Raw genomic sequence first — 13,996 nt, 5'->3', positions numbered from 1 at the left:
GGACACTCCATGAAAATGGAGCCCGGCCCTCATTCAGAGCGTGCGCTCTGCTCAGAGCGTACGGCTCTGAATGAGGGCCTAAATGTTATAATTGTGTTATATTGCTTACTATTGTCTTTTATTTGTAAGGCGCAATAAATGGACTGCAGCGCCGTATATGGATGAATAGAGAACGTATCTACCTTTGTTAAACAATACACAGACAACAACAAATAACACATAATTACATAACACTAAATTATACAATGACCAATCAAATACAAAATAAGTATAAGTAGAACATAGAATTCTAAAGCCAGCTATTGAGTGAGCATCACTGATAGTAGGCCAGTGCTCAGGAGCATGGGCTCGATATACATGGCAGCTGAGACAGGAGTACAGTGGTAGGAAGGAAACACAAGAGAAGAGGGCCCTGCTCATGTGAGCTTACATCCTAGAGGGAATGAGCAGACACAAATAGAGTGGAACTAAATAGGGAGAAGAGATAATAACAAAGACATTGCAGTAATTGAGGCTTGAGTGACGAGATGAGTTTTGAGGGCACATTTGCAGCCTTAGAATCTAGTAGCTAATCTAATAGAACGTGGGAGTGAGTGCCACAGGTCAGGAGCAGCACAGGTAAAATCCTGGAGGTGAGTTGTGAAGAGGTAATTATTGTGGTAGTGAGGCGGCGATCACTGGCAGAGCAGTGGGTGGGGAATGATTTGTAGGTAGAAATGAGATGGGAGTGGGTGAAGACTTTGTAGGTCAGGGTGAAGAATAGGAATTTGATTATAAAAGAAATAGGGAGCCAGTGCAGCGATTATCAGAGAGGTTCAGCTGACGTAGAGCAGCGGGATAGGAAAATAAGGTGGGTAGCGGCATGTATGATAGACTAAAGAAGGGGCAAGTTGGGACTTTGGGAAGTCCAGACAGAAGAAGGTTACAGCAACTGAGGTAAGAGATAATGATGGAGTGAATTACATTTTTTGTTGCTTCTAAGGTGAGAAAGGGGATGATCTTGGAGATATTGCAGAGGTAGAAGTTGCAGAAATTGAGGAAACTCAATATGGAGAGTGAAGGAGAGGGAGGAGTCTAGGTTGATTCCCATGCAGCAAACTGAGAGACAGAGGAGAGTGTATTGCTTCAAGGAATAGGGTACAGAGAGGTGAGTGAAATTGGGAGAAAGAAGACAATGATTTACATTTTAGACATACTACTTCTCCGAAAGTGCTGGGACATCTAGGATGCGATGTTCGAAAGACAACTGGAAATATGAGACAGGAGGAAGGGGGAGAAGTCAGGGGAGGAGAGATACATTTGGCTTTCATCAGTGTACAGATGATATTGTAGGTCAAAAAGCTGATGAGATCACCAAGGGAGGAAGTGTAGAAGTGTAAAGGGAGCAGAGTAGAGATCCAAGAACAGATCCTTGTGGGGCACCGATAGCTAATGGAAGGAACGGGCGGGGGGGGGGGGATGGAGTCAGGTGTAGATACAGAAAAGGAGCAATTGGTGAAGTAGAAGGTAAACCAAGAGAGGAAAGGGTCATGGAGGCCGATGCAATTGAGGGTCTACAAAAGAAGAGGGTGGTCAACAGTATCAAAAGCAGTAGAAGGGTTGAGAAAGATAAGAACAGAGATGTGACCCTTAGACAGTGAGAAGAAAATATAAATTTAAAAGCAAGATAAGGTTTAAAGTTTTGAATTAATGTCTATATTTTTTTCAATAATTGCATTGTAGTTTTTGTTTAAAAATCAAGTTCATTTAGTATTTGTAATACATTACTGTGTAATACATGTACAATAAGTGCTAGGCAATTGCTTACTTGCAAACTAAAATTTTTTCTGGTGGGAGTGGGTGTCAAAAAACCATAGGTCTGGGATATTCCCCCCTCTGCTCCCATGACTCAGGTGAAAACAATAACACAGCAATTTGCGCCAACAAGTCCTTGTGTGTCTAATGCACCAGCATTTTTATCTTTAACATTCTTATTGGTCTCTTATGCACAATACATTCATAAGTATCTAAACATTGTATCACTATTTCCCATTTAAACACATGTAACACATTAAATTAACTACTTAACACTCGTTCTGAGGAAAAGTGAATGACAGGAAGTGCCATTTGTTGGTGAATTTGGGGAGTGGTCGGCCAAATGCAGGTGTGCCAGTGCGTTCACACCCCGTTACAGGGGCGTGCATAAATTAGCGTGCAGGAAGTCTCTCAACTCCTGTGGCAGGGTCAGGTCTACCTTTAGTCTGTGTGCGGATCCGATGTCACTCGATGTTCTTGATGTTTTCTCAGCCTTGCGCATCAGTACGGACAATAGCGAAGGGTTAAGGGGGTGGCATTATGTAGTGCTGGGTGTGTGCATCTTTGTGCTGCCATTGCCGTGCGTATGCAATCATTAGCATATTCTCGCAGCGGCCGTGTGCATGTGCGCTTGCATCCGTGGGTTCATTGCTGAATCAGGCCCAATGTTCTTTGTTCTTCAGTATGCATTAATTTGTTGTAATATCTATGTGCCCTTACAGGCAATTATGACACCTTAATTCAGTATTGTATCACATTGAAGTATCCAAAATCACCCAGTTTGTAGAAAACTAATACAGATATATGTATGTCTGTCTGACTGCCTGTCTGTCATTGGTCAGCAAAGGATAGCTACTCCATGCAATCTTATTTTGTCTTTAGGAATATATTAAGACTGTTACTGTGGATATCACATACAGTATATTGGTATCCTGAGGAAGCAAACGTTATTTAAAGGTTTTCAAGTCTCAATAATGTTTGGGTTATATTTTCCGGATGATATAGCACAACATATAGCACAGGAATCCCATGTATTTAAGGCCATTTCCCCCAGTACTGGTTAGACTACTAAAGGCATTTGTAAAAACAACATTCAATACTGTATGTCTGAACTCTAGAAGATACAGTAGTAAAAAAGGTGTGTGAAAGGTGGATACTTACATATCCACACAGAGATAGATGAATGAGGTTTAACTGTAGTGATGGAGTTGATATGTTTCTATTAAACCAATTTGAGTGTAGCAGATACTCACAGTACAACTTCTACATGGTCCAAAGCCCACTGATCATGACCTGTTCCGCTATGGCGTGGCTGCCACCAGCGTAATAAAACTCCTTTCATACGGGCTTCCCTATGGTAAGACAGCAACATGAGAATCACTCTGTCAAAGAATATCAAAAATAAAACCTATTTCTACATACAATGATTTAACTAGCAGAAAAAGTTGCTGTCCATAGCACAGAAACATAATAGAAGAACTACAGTGCAATTCATTAGATGGTCAATTGGTTACTTACAGGGGAATATTGTAGGACACTCTTTGGGCTTGTATGAAGTCTTTAGGCTGGTGCTGTGCAATAACTTGCCATGTTATGCCATTATTGACACTGTATTGTAGCAGCACTGCCTTATCTACAGTATCTGCATCACTTAGATTGGTATTACAGCTCTCTGTCTGTGCAATGCTTCCGATCTGAAGCACAAACATGATTTTACTGTTAAGAGAAAAACACAGAGACACAGTAAGATACATTGATCATGATGGGTGCTATTAGCTGTGTCAGACACAGTAAGATACATTGATCATGATGTGTGCTATTAGCTGTGTCAGACACAGTAAGATACATTGATCATGATGGGTGCTATTAGCTATGTCAGACACAGTAAGATACATTGATCATGATGTGTGCTATTAGCTATGTCAAACTCAGTATAAGGAAATTTAATTGAATGTATGGAGACTATTTGTCTGCTATAATAACTCACTTTGTTCAATCTATCCTTTCTTTACTCCAACCTTCTATCCCCCCTTTCTTCACTGCACTCTTCTATCCTCACTTCTTCACTCCATCCTTTCTTCACTCATCTCTTTTATCCCCCCCCTTTATTCACTTTACACTATTTTTGATATGTGTAGTAACTTATACCAGTTGAAGCATGACATATGCCTATGATGAGTAAAAGCGAGGAGGTATTATAAAGCATCATGTTTATTTTTGAAGCTAACAAATGTTGATGTTAGTCTCTTGGTCCTATTCCACCCCATTTAATCTTTCACCTCTCCATTTTGGTGTTTGTTTTCTCTCGGTATGTATCCATATGTTTGGGTAGTACTTTATGTTCAGTTGCATGTAAAAAAAAAATCTAACACTTAATAACTAATGAAATAGTAAAACTCATAATGAACATTTGTTATATATAAGCATCAATGCAAATGTTTACGTTGATTTCTATAATTGATGACCTTCCTTTTGCCTCCTGCTCATACAAAGAAATAACTATGCATACTCCTATCTGTAGATACATCTTCAATTCAAGGTCATTAAAGTAAATGGTTAGAAGACCACTATGACAAGACTGTTTGTCCAACAGTGCCATACCCCCAAGCTCTAGCATGTGTCTACTTGTACAAGTGAGGTGCAATGAGGAAACCAGGAACCACAAGTTACATACTGACCCTTACTAAAATGACAATGTGATTTATAGAAACCTAAACACTATAATAACATTTTGTAGCTCTTCAAAACCCCCCGAGGGAGGACCCCTTAGGCAGCAGAATGGCTAGAGAGTCCCCTGTACTATATTAGTATTAGTAATATATTACCTGGCTCTTGTAAGATCGAGTGGCTTTGTTATGGCTTGTCTTATTTGGCACCCATTAAAGTAAAGGGAGTCTCCATGTGCATAAGGAGCCAGCTGTCCACATCCATTTCCAATTATACCTCCTTGTATGCTTTCCCAGTTGATTTCTGTCACCTTTTCTGATTCAAAATTATCCTTAATGTAGCTTGGAAGGTCATGATTAAAGACGGAGCAGTCATCACCTACATGCAAAATATAATTTATTGAATCTGCTTGACATAGATCAGCAAATGAAATACACTAGAATATATTGTGTTATTATAGCAATATCAGACCTATTCCACAATATCTCCATTGAATGCAAATATGTGACAGACTGAGGGTGCAGGTCCTAAAACAACGCTATCTTTCTTTGTATCTTTGATAGACATAATCACGCCTTATCATTAACACTCTGTCACTCAGTTCTGTAAGCCTTGACTGGGGATGCGGTCAATATCCCGTCCACTGGGAAGGCAAGTTCTGCGGTTAGGGGGAGGGTTAGGCACTAGGGGGAGGGTTAGGCACTAAGGGGGGGTTAGGTTTAGGGTGCGGGAAGGGAGGGTTAGGTTTAGGCACTAGGGGGAGAGGTTAGGTACAGGCACCGGGGATGGAAGGTTAGGGGGTAGGGACAGGGGGAGGGTTAGGATACCTATCGACAGGTGTCGGTATCCTAACCCTTTCAGGATGCTGGCGTTAGAAATCTGACCACCGGGATCCTGAGTGCCAGCATCTCATACCCATTCTCCTAGACTAGACTGTAATGCTTAATGCAATCCGCCTGTAACCAGGTCAAAGTTGTATATGCTGTATCCAAGACATGCTTTCAATGCATATTCCTGGTAAAAATTTTTTTATAGATAAATAGAATGTTTTTGTATTGTGTATACGGGATGTATTCATATTATTAGCATTTACAATGTCATATTTTGGACATTAGGGTTAGTATGCCTAATATGCAGAGAGTACTTGTACAATCAAAGCCTGGATACTAAAAAATCTACCCTTCTTTATTGTCTTCCAACTTGTCCCATTGGTTTACTCAGTTCAACAGGGATTGGGGCTCCCTTTTAGTATTTATATGACCACACAAAAGTACCTTGATATCCCTCGTCACATATACAAACAGCTCCGGTTGTACAGTATCCATGTCCACTGCAGAGTTTAGGACAGGCTTCTCCAATGTACACATGGTCCACAGCCCAACTCTGCTTCTCAGTCTCATCTCCTTTCTGAATCCAACGGAACTGTGTAGCACTATGGACCAAGAAAAGTATTATGATTTCACTCATTCATTTAAGTAACCATCTATCTTCAAAGTAGCGTTGTTCATTTGTTTTTATAAACAGTCATATTTTGCAGCGCTGGTTTTGTGTATTTAGTACAGTATATGCAAAATATGTGTGTGTGTATCAATCCCAGAATTATTAGTACCCTTAATGGAAAGGAGTTAAAGTCAATAGATTAAATAAACCTATTATTCTTATTACAATTTATTTATATATAGCGCCACCAATTATGCAGCGCTATACAGTCTAAATTCTCTATTACACACATATATTCATTTACACATAATAGGTTACATTTTAGACAGCAGCTAATTAAGCTACAAGTAGTTTTTTGGAGTGTGGGAAAGAAACCAGATTATACAAAAAAACTAATTACACAGAGGATACCTACACAAAGACGGGGATAATTTACAAACTGTACACAGATAGAACCATGGTCAGGAATGTAACCCATGACCCAGCACTGTGAGGCAGCAACACTATCCACTGTGACATCATGCTGCACCCCATATGTATACCTCCCAACATATTTTTGAAGAATGAGAGACAGCTGACCTCTGCAATAGACTCCCAGCTTATCAGTGACTGGGAGCTGTCACATTTGGTGTAAGGACTCCAGCACCTTCACTGCAGCAAAAAGAAGATCTTACAGCGCACCCTCTTGAGGAAAACCAAGGACAGTAGATGATGAGGTGCCCAACCCATTGGCGCAGGGTCCCCTTACCATAGTCAGGGGCCTTTGTGCACTCAACATAGATGCACCCCTGGGTCACACAGCTAATTTGAGCTGGTGGATAGCCAAAAGAGTGGGCATGCAGCACAAATGCTAAAATCTTCTCCAATAACCAGAAGAGGAAACAGGTTCAGTTAAAATAAATGATGGATGTCTAAGAGTTCTACAATGGCGGTTTTAATGTTGGTGACTGATAATGATTCAGCCTTACAGTTACCACACACTTTCTTCACCAACCACTACAGTAGTTATTTTACCACTTCATCCCCCAGACATCTTAGTTTATACTCTAATTGAGCAGGACCATATTTATCATCTGTGTCATGATATTTATAGTAAGATCATGGATACAAGCATAATTTCAGATACCTGTAGTTCATTGCTGGGCAAGGCCGGCACTACCATTATGTAAATCTAGTAGACAAGATATAGAGTGTGCCTAAAACACTGAGGCCCCCATTTATTAATAATCGCATTTGCAATGCGATCAGGGCATGTCAGTACTGCCCATAATTGCACCGTAATATGCGATCATTTCATCCAGATGTATCATCCGGGACATGCAGGGAACGGGCTCCGAAAGGAGCCCATCCCTTCGATGTCTCTGGAAAGCTGCCGGCCATAGCCGGGGCTGCTGCACATGCATAGTTCCGCTGACTGCCGGCCATTGCCGGGGGGAGGGTTGCTGTTAGCTGAGGGGGCAATATCGTGAATGCATTGCATTCGGGATATTGGTAAATCTGGCAGCAACGCATCCCCCATAGAAACCTATGGGGGATGCGGCTGCCAGCAGTAATGGAGGGATCACAGCAGGTATAGGAGATATCTGCTACGGTCCCTCCTTAATACATCAGGGGAATACTTAATATTTCAGGTAAACCCCCGAAAACACATTTTACCTAAATACTCAATGATAAATGGGCCCCTGAATGAGTGACATCAGTCTTCCAGTATTTTTAGTGTCACCTTGGCCTAACACACTATGATCCAAATGCTAAAATGCAGTGACAACATTGGCAGGGTCTTACCAGTGAACTTGCCTGGGAAGCAGGCAGGGCATGTGCCCCAGGTGACAGAAGGAGGTGTGTGTGTGTGTGTGTGTGTGTCACCAGCAGTGGATCCAGAGTTGCAGCTGTCTCAGCTGCGATGCTGGACAGCAGGGAGAGTGGGGCAATCTAAACTTTTCCCTTTTTGAGGGGCCATGCTCTGCAGCAATATCCTGCATGGTTCCTTTCTCCCCTGTGTGTCTGTGCATGGCCGCACCTCCTCCTCTCTGATAGTGCAATACTAAATACTGAATAGTGAATACTGAATAGATTCCAGGTGCATATGCATGGCATCTAAACAATGCAAGGGGTGAGCCTGGGGTAAGTTCAGCTGCTCGGGCATGCACTAAGAATAACAGAAACAGTGGCATGATGTAAGGCCTTGCTCCCTTTCCTGTGAGGTAATTTCTCTCTTTCCCTCTTTCATACTCCCATATGTTGGGAGGTATGCTAATGCCGTCTGTAGTGTATGGCGGTCACTAATGTTGTATGTAGTATATGGCATCACTAATGCTGTGTGTAGCATATGGCGGTCACTAATACTGTCTGTATTATATGGTGGTCACTAATGCTGTCTGTATTGTGTGGAAGTCACTAATGCTGTTTGTAGTATATGGCGATCACTAATGCTGTTTGTAGTATATGGCGGTCACTGATATTGTATGTATTATACGGCGGTCATTGATACTATGTGTACTATTTGGTGGCCACTGATGCTGTCTGTATTATATGGTGGCTACTGATGCTGTCTATAGTATATGGCAGTCACTCATGCTGTCTGTATTATATGGTAGTCTCTAATCCTATCTGTAATATATGTCAGTCACTATTGCTGTAATATATGGCGTTCACTAATGCTTTCTGTAGTATGTTAATATATGGCGGTTGCAAATTCTGTCTGTAGTATATTAGTATATTACGGTCACTAATGCTGTCTGTAGTACATGGCAGTCACTAATGCTGTCTGTAGTATATGGTGGTCAAATAGATAGAGGGTGATTACTATCATCTGGAAAGAGGGGAGGGGTGCTGTGATGAGTCTTTGACCCTGGTGACAGAAAGGCTAGCTTCATCCCTTGTGTGTTGCTTAGATATGATGTCACAGCCAAGAACCACACTCCAAAAAATAGAAGAATCTGCCTACCCTCACTCCATACTAGGTAAGAGAAGGGAGGGAAGTGGCGATATAAGTGGGGAGAGGGGGTGCCTTGGGCTCTGGGTTTATATAAAGCAAATAAAACACCTACAATGTAGACCAGGACAAGTATAAAGTACACACTATGCTGATCACTTGGCAGATCAGATAAATGCTTTGATCCTCTGAGTGATTATTCAATCAGTGTGTACCATATAAACACTGAGCTATTTGTAGCTCTGTGTATGTTCTTCAATGGATCAGGAGGTGGCGCATCTTAAATATTAAACTGCTCATAAGATGCAACCTCTCGATCCGACCATTTGCAGAAACGGTTTTAGCCGTTTATCGGTTAAAGCTCCAGCATATACACCTATACAATTATTGGGCTGACCATCTGATATCGAGTGATTGGCCCAATAATTTTATAGGTGTGTACCTAGCTTTAAGAAGTTTTATGTGATCTGTTAATTCTGTTAAATATGTAAATCCACTACCACTACACACTGGTCAGGTCACAAGGGGGTGTGGGCTGCACCCGGGTGTCACCTGCTGAGGGGTGACAACAAAGTGGCGACTCCTCATCAGTGACAGGAGCCGGATGGTGCGCTGTAGCATTATGTGCAGCACTTGGCTACTGACACAGTGAGGGAGCCAGCACTGCACTCAGAGTGGTCCCTGGGGGCAGTCTGCATCTCCGGGACCCCCGGAGAGAGTACAACATGGGTTCGGGCAGCAAGGCCACGCCCCTACCCACGAGACCATGCCCCTACCCACAAGTTCACAAATTTTTTTGCCAATGCATGGGTGCTCCGATCGCTCTACAACCCTTCCCGCACCAGGTGTCACAGCGGGGAGAGACACCACTGACACTTGTGAAAATGTAAATAAATAAATTTCTTTTTTATAGAGCAATCACTTATAAAGTGTAGAACATTACAGAATAAGTGGTTTAAGCAGCCATCCATGATGACCTATAAAACCGGTGACAGCTGACTAACAATAATAGAGGACATATCAAGTGCATGTTATGTTACCATAGCTCTGCATACCTGGATGAGACATAGTCTGGGAGTTGCAGTGTTACTCTTTTCCACACTGAGCTGTTGACGGAGTTATAGATTGTGGCTTCATGGAACTGGAATGGGGAGCAGCCAATGCTGTTGGAGGAGGAAGGAAGGCACTGTGTCTGAACCAACTGCCATAAATCTGTTCTGTTAAAAAAACGATAAACATGACAAGTGGTCACTTAAAGAAACGAGATTCTGATGGGAAGTGTTGCAAAGTATGTGTAAATTCATGGAAGTGTACAGCAGTTCTGTTTCACAGTCAGATTCCATTCTGCAATAATCAGGACGGGTATTCATTTAGCGCCAATGTCCATTCATGATGTGCAACTATGCCCAGCGTCACAGACTCGTGGTCATCCCACTAACTGAATACCCCCCATACTTTTCCAGGTTTTACCCATGTAAATATATTGTATGCTAACTATGGCTGCAAACATTGGGCCTGATTCAGACCCACTCGCAAGCGGCTGTCCGCTCGCAAGTGGGTCGATGTTGTGCACTGCGCATGCGCACGACGGCGGGAGCTCTGTCGTGCACATGTGTCAGACGCGACGAGCGAAGGACTTTCCTTCGCTCGTTGTGTCTGATCAAAGGGGGTGTGCTGTCGATGTTGATTGACAGCACGCCCCCTTTGGTGGGCGTGCCTCCCTGACGGGGGCGTTCCCAAGGGAACGCCTACCGTCAGAAGCCGGCCCACTGACATCACTAGTGATGTCAGTGGGAGTGATTTTGGCTCTGATAGAGCCAAAATCACTCCGGGCCTTGCAGTTGAAAAACTCAACCGCAGGCTCCGGCTCGCAGTGGCGATGGTCGCGATGGTCAAGACCATCGCGGCCATCAAACTGCACGCTCGTATAGGCTGTGGGTGGTGACCCACAGCTATACGAGCGTCCAGGAGGACGCTCCATAATTATGGAGGGCGGCCCTCATTCAGAGCATGCGCTCTGCTCAGAGCGTACGGCTCTGAATGAGGGCCATTGTTCCTTGTTGTATGATATATCGTCCTTAAAAAGCAACACCACATTTAGGCAGTGATTCTGAGGTTGCCGCAGCTGCATTCCTCCCTTCCTCTTTTGCCGACTTTATGCTAATGCCACTACAAAGCCCTTCCATGGTGTACAGTCGTGACTCCAAATGTGCAGGACAGAGATACCCACTGTCAGTTTCTGCAGACACTGAAATACCGGTCGTACACTAGAAACTTGCACCAGCCCTATGCTAATGGTAGGTGCAGATTCTCTGTATTGCCAACAATTCGCGGTACAACTCAGATACATGAGCAGTAGATAAGCATTGCTCCATTGCGTCTGACATTGGCAGTGTGTGCAACTCGAAATCAGGCCCTTAAAGTTGACTTTGTCCTAGTCATTGTGGCCTACAGTAGATATAGAATTGCTCCGTGGTAACAATGTAATAGCAAACACATATGAACAAGTAGTCTCTAGCTCACTATATTAACATATAATTTATAAATGACTTTATACCTAAATCTTTCGCTCACTCATGAAGTCATTATGTAATAATGTATGCTGTGAGCACTGTAATTATTATTTGCATCTTACCTGTCATCCTTTGTATACTCAAGCATTACTGAATGAAGATCAATGCATGAATTCACTTCACAACCAACCACAATCTGAAAAGATCAGACACAAATAGGTAACACAATATGTATTGCATAACATGTGCTGTATTCTTCAGATGAATTAGCATATCAGAGAATTGGGAAATAAAACTGCTGATATAGAAAATGTTGATTTATGCCCTGTAGTATTTATTATATAGATATGAATATCATAACTATCAGAGGATGATGTATACTGTATGTGATTGCCTAGCAATGGTACATTGTTGCTTTTGGGATTCAGATGCCTTTATCTTTCTGATATTAATTATTCTCTGTATTTATCATGAAGGAATGTAAAATGTTTGTATTGAAAGAACATAGGCTAGAGCCCATGTAACATATTACACCAATGAGAGCATAGGCAAACACAGGGGGGTTTCCATCTACCTGGAAACCCCCCTCCCCAGCCCACACCATGACCACAATAGAAATAGTAATATAATAGATTGTTACTAGTGCTGCATGTTCTTCTCAGTATCACAAAGGAAATAATTAGCACCACCTGTGGATCTTTTAACATGTATCAACTAGTAATAAATAACCCGTGCACCAACTAGAAGATCTGGAAAACATGCACTGTTAGAGATGCACTGCTATAGAGCCCAATATGTACACATACAGTATGTCCAGGGCAGTGCTCCTCCAGGCTCCCGGACTTGTTCCAATGCTCTGGAATGGTGCCCACATCTAAAATAAATACGTTCAGCTCAGGCAGGATGGCCCTACTTGCCCATCTAATGGCTTACTGTGATCACTGGTCCTGTATATGCTGGAAATTCTACACACAATACACTTTGTATGACGCTTATTAAAGCTGGTTAAGTACTAATTCTGCCCTCTTCATTGACAGGGCACACTCGCTATAAAATTAAGCCTTTGGAAACCCTCCTCTGGAAATCCTGCGTTTGCCACTGGAGAGGTCAGCAGTTTTATGGCCCACAACTCCATAATGTACACTTTTTTATTCTATAAATGATAGCTAGAAACTTGAAAGTGATTGGTTGCTACGGGTGACTTCTCCTCTTGAAGATGTTTTATACAACCTCCCTCACATAACATAGCAGACGGTCTGTGCATAGTGTCGGTCTGTGACTGCAGTACCTGGACATAGACACTGTACACCCAGCCACACTCCTGAAGGCTCACAGAACCTAGATTCTGCCCCAGGTACACGGCTTCCTTTGCAGGTGCGCACTATATCTAATCACTACCAGCCAGACTGCTAGCGAGCAGATGGTGGACTGTAAACGAGCCGGAGCTACAGCAAGAACAATTCTACCAGGATTGGAGGTAACCCCTGTAGCAATTGGGGACAGTCCATCTACTTCAATCCCCCTTCTACAATTGTGCAGGATTTTTACAAAGGATTATCTTGATAAACATGGAGAACTAATTAGCTCGGTAGAGGGGATCATCCATTACCATATTAAAGTCTGTGTGAACTGATTCATTGAACTTGCTCATTGAACCTATAGCAGATAACTAAGAATACTTTATGGGGATTTTTTCTATTACAACTCAATACAGCACGTTATTGAAAGAAATGATATGCCTTGAAGATTCAAACTATATACAGTACATATATATATATATATATATATATATATATATATATCATCGGCTGTTGCTAGTTTATACTTTTTTTCCACTTGAGATGTTTTGTGATGTACCATAAATTTGTACTACATATACCATACTATTTTATTTTTTATGGTCCATCTTAACAGTTTTTATTAATTTTATGTTACATACTGATATACACTTACAATATGTTATAATAGAAGGTTTGGTTTATTTACCCAATGCAACTGCTATTTCAATTTATTTCACCTACGAGTGATATGCAATTCTAATTCTAAATGAGAGATGATAATGAAAAATAAAAAAACCATACTTGTACAGAGAAGGCTAAATCAAAACAGTACCTTAAATTGTATCATGTAGCCAGGTTGTATAATAAGCTCCCTAGAGGACAATATATTGTGTGTCTTGTCCTTCTTCTTGTTCGGCCAGTAGAGGTGAAAGGATGGGTTACCACAGAAACCTGCTGTTCTTACAGCATTGGGGTAAAAACTCCAATACTCATCATGAGACGTTCCTTCTAATAAGAGAGGAAATGTTAATCTCTGTCCAATGAATCACTTTACACTGAGTTGACTTTATCACACAATGCCATTGGTCATCACCAACTAACGTGAGGATGAACTACCTAGACCTTTCAATTGACCTCTCATACTGCAGGAATGTTTTACCAATTCAAGATGATATTTAGGTATCATATTTATCAATAACAGCACAGCAATGATTATACACAGAAATCTGACTGCTGTTATGCTAAAGGAAAACACAACAGTATGATATATCTGCCGTAGTGAGGAGTTTGCATAACATCATCACTTTGCAGGAAATCTGGAGTCCAGTGCATCATTACAAACTGGCAAATATGGGGTAATTAACTAG

At 41.8% G+C, this 13,996-nt stretch overlaps 1 protein-coding gene across 1 annotated transcript in view; it reads right to left on the bottom strand.

Annotated features, from left to right (window-relative positions):
• RELN (reelin) overlaps nt 1-13,996 on the bottom strand; it is a 640,798-nt gene that overhangs the window by 12,307 nt on the left and 614,495 nt on the right. The window contains exons 57-63 of the mRNA XM_088480241.1: nt 13,462-13,637; nt 11,472-11,545; nt 9,892-10,053; nt 5,736-5,893; nt 4,620-4,839; nt 3,313-3,510; nt 3,048-3,146 (exon numbers count right to left, since the gene is read on the bottom strand). Of these exons, the coding sequence (XP_088336367.1) occupies nt 3,048-3,146; nt 3,313-3,510; nt 4,620-4,839; nt 5,736-5,893; nt 9,892-10,053; nt 11,472-11,545; nt 13,462-13,637 (1,087 nt within the window). The remainder of the gene's footprint in view (nt 1-3,047; nt 3,147-3,312; nt 3,511-4,619; nt 4,840-5,735; nt 5,894-9,891; nt 10,054-11,471; nt 11,546-13,461; nt 13,638-13,996) is intronic.

The sequence above is a fragment of the Taudactylus pleione genome, unplaced genomic scaffold (genome assembly GCF_031769625.1).
Source record: "Taudactylus pleione unplaced genomic scaffold, aTauple2 ptg000251l, whole genome shotgun sequence".
In the NCBI taxonomy this organism is placed as follows: Eukaryota; Metazoa; Chordata; class Amphibia; order Anura; family Myobatrachidae; genus Taudactylus; species Taudactylus pleione.
This window is presented reverse-complemented; position numbering and strand designations above follow the sequence as displayed.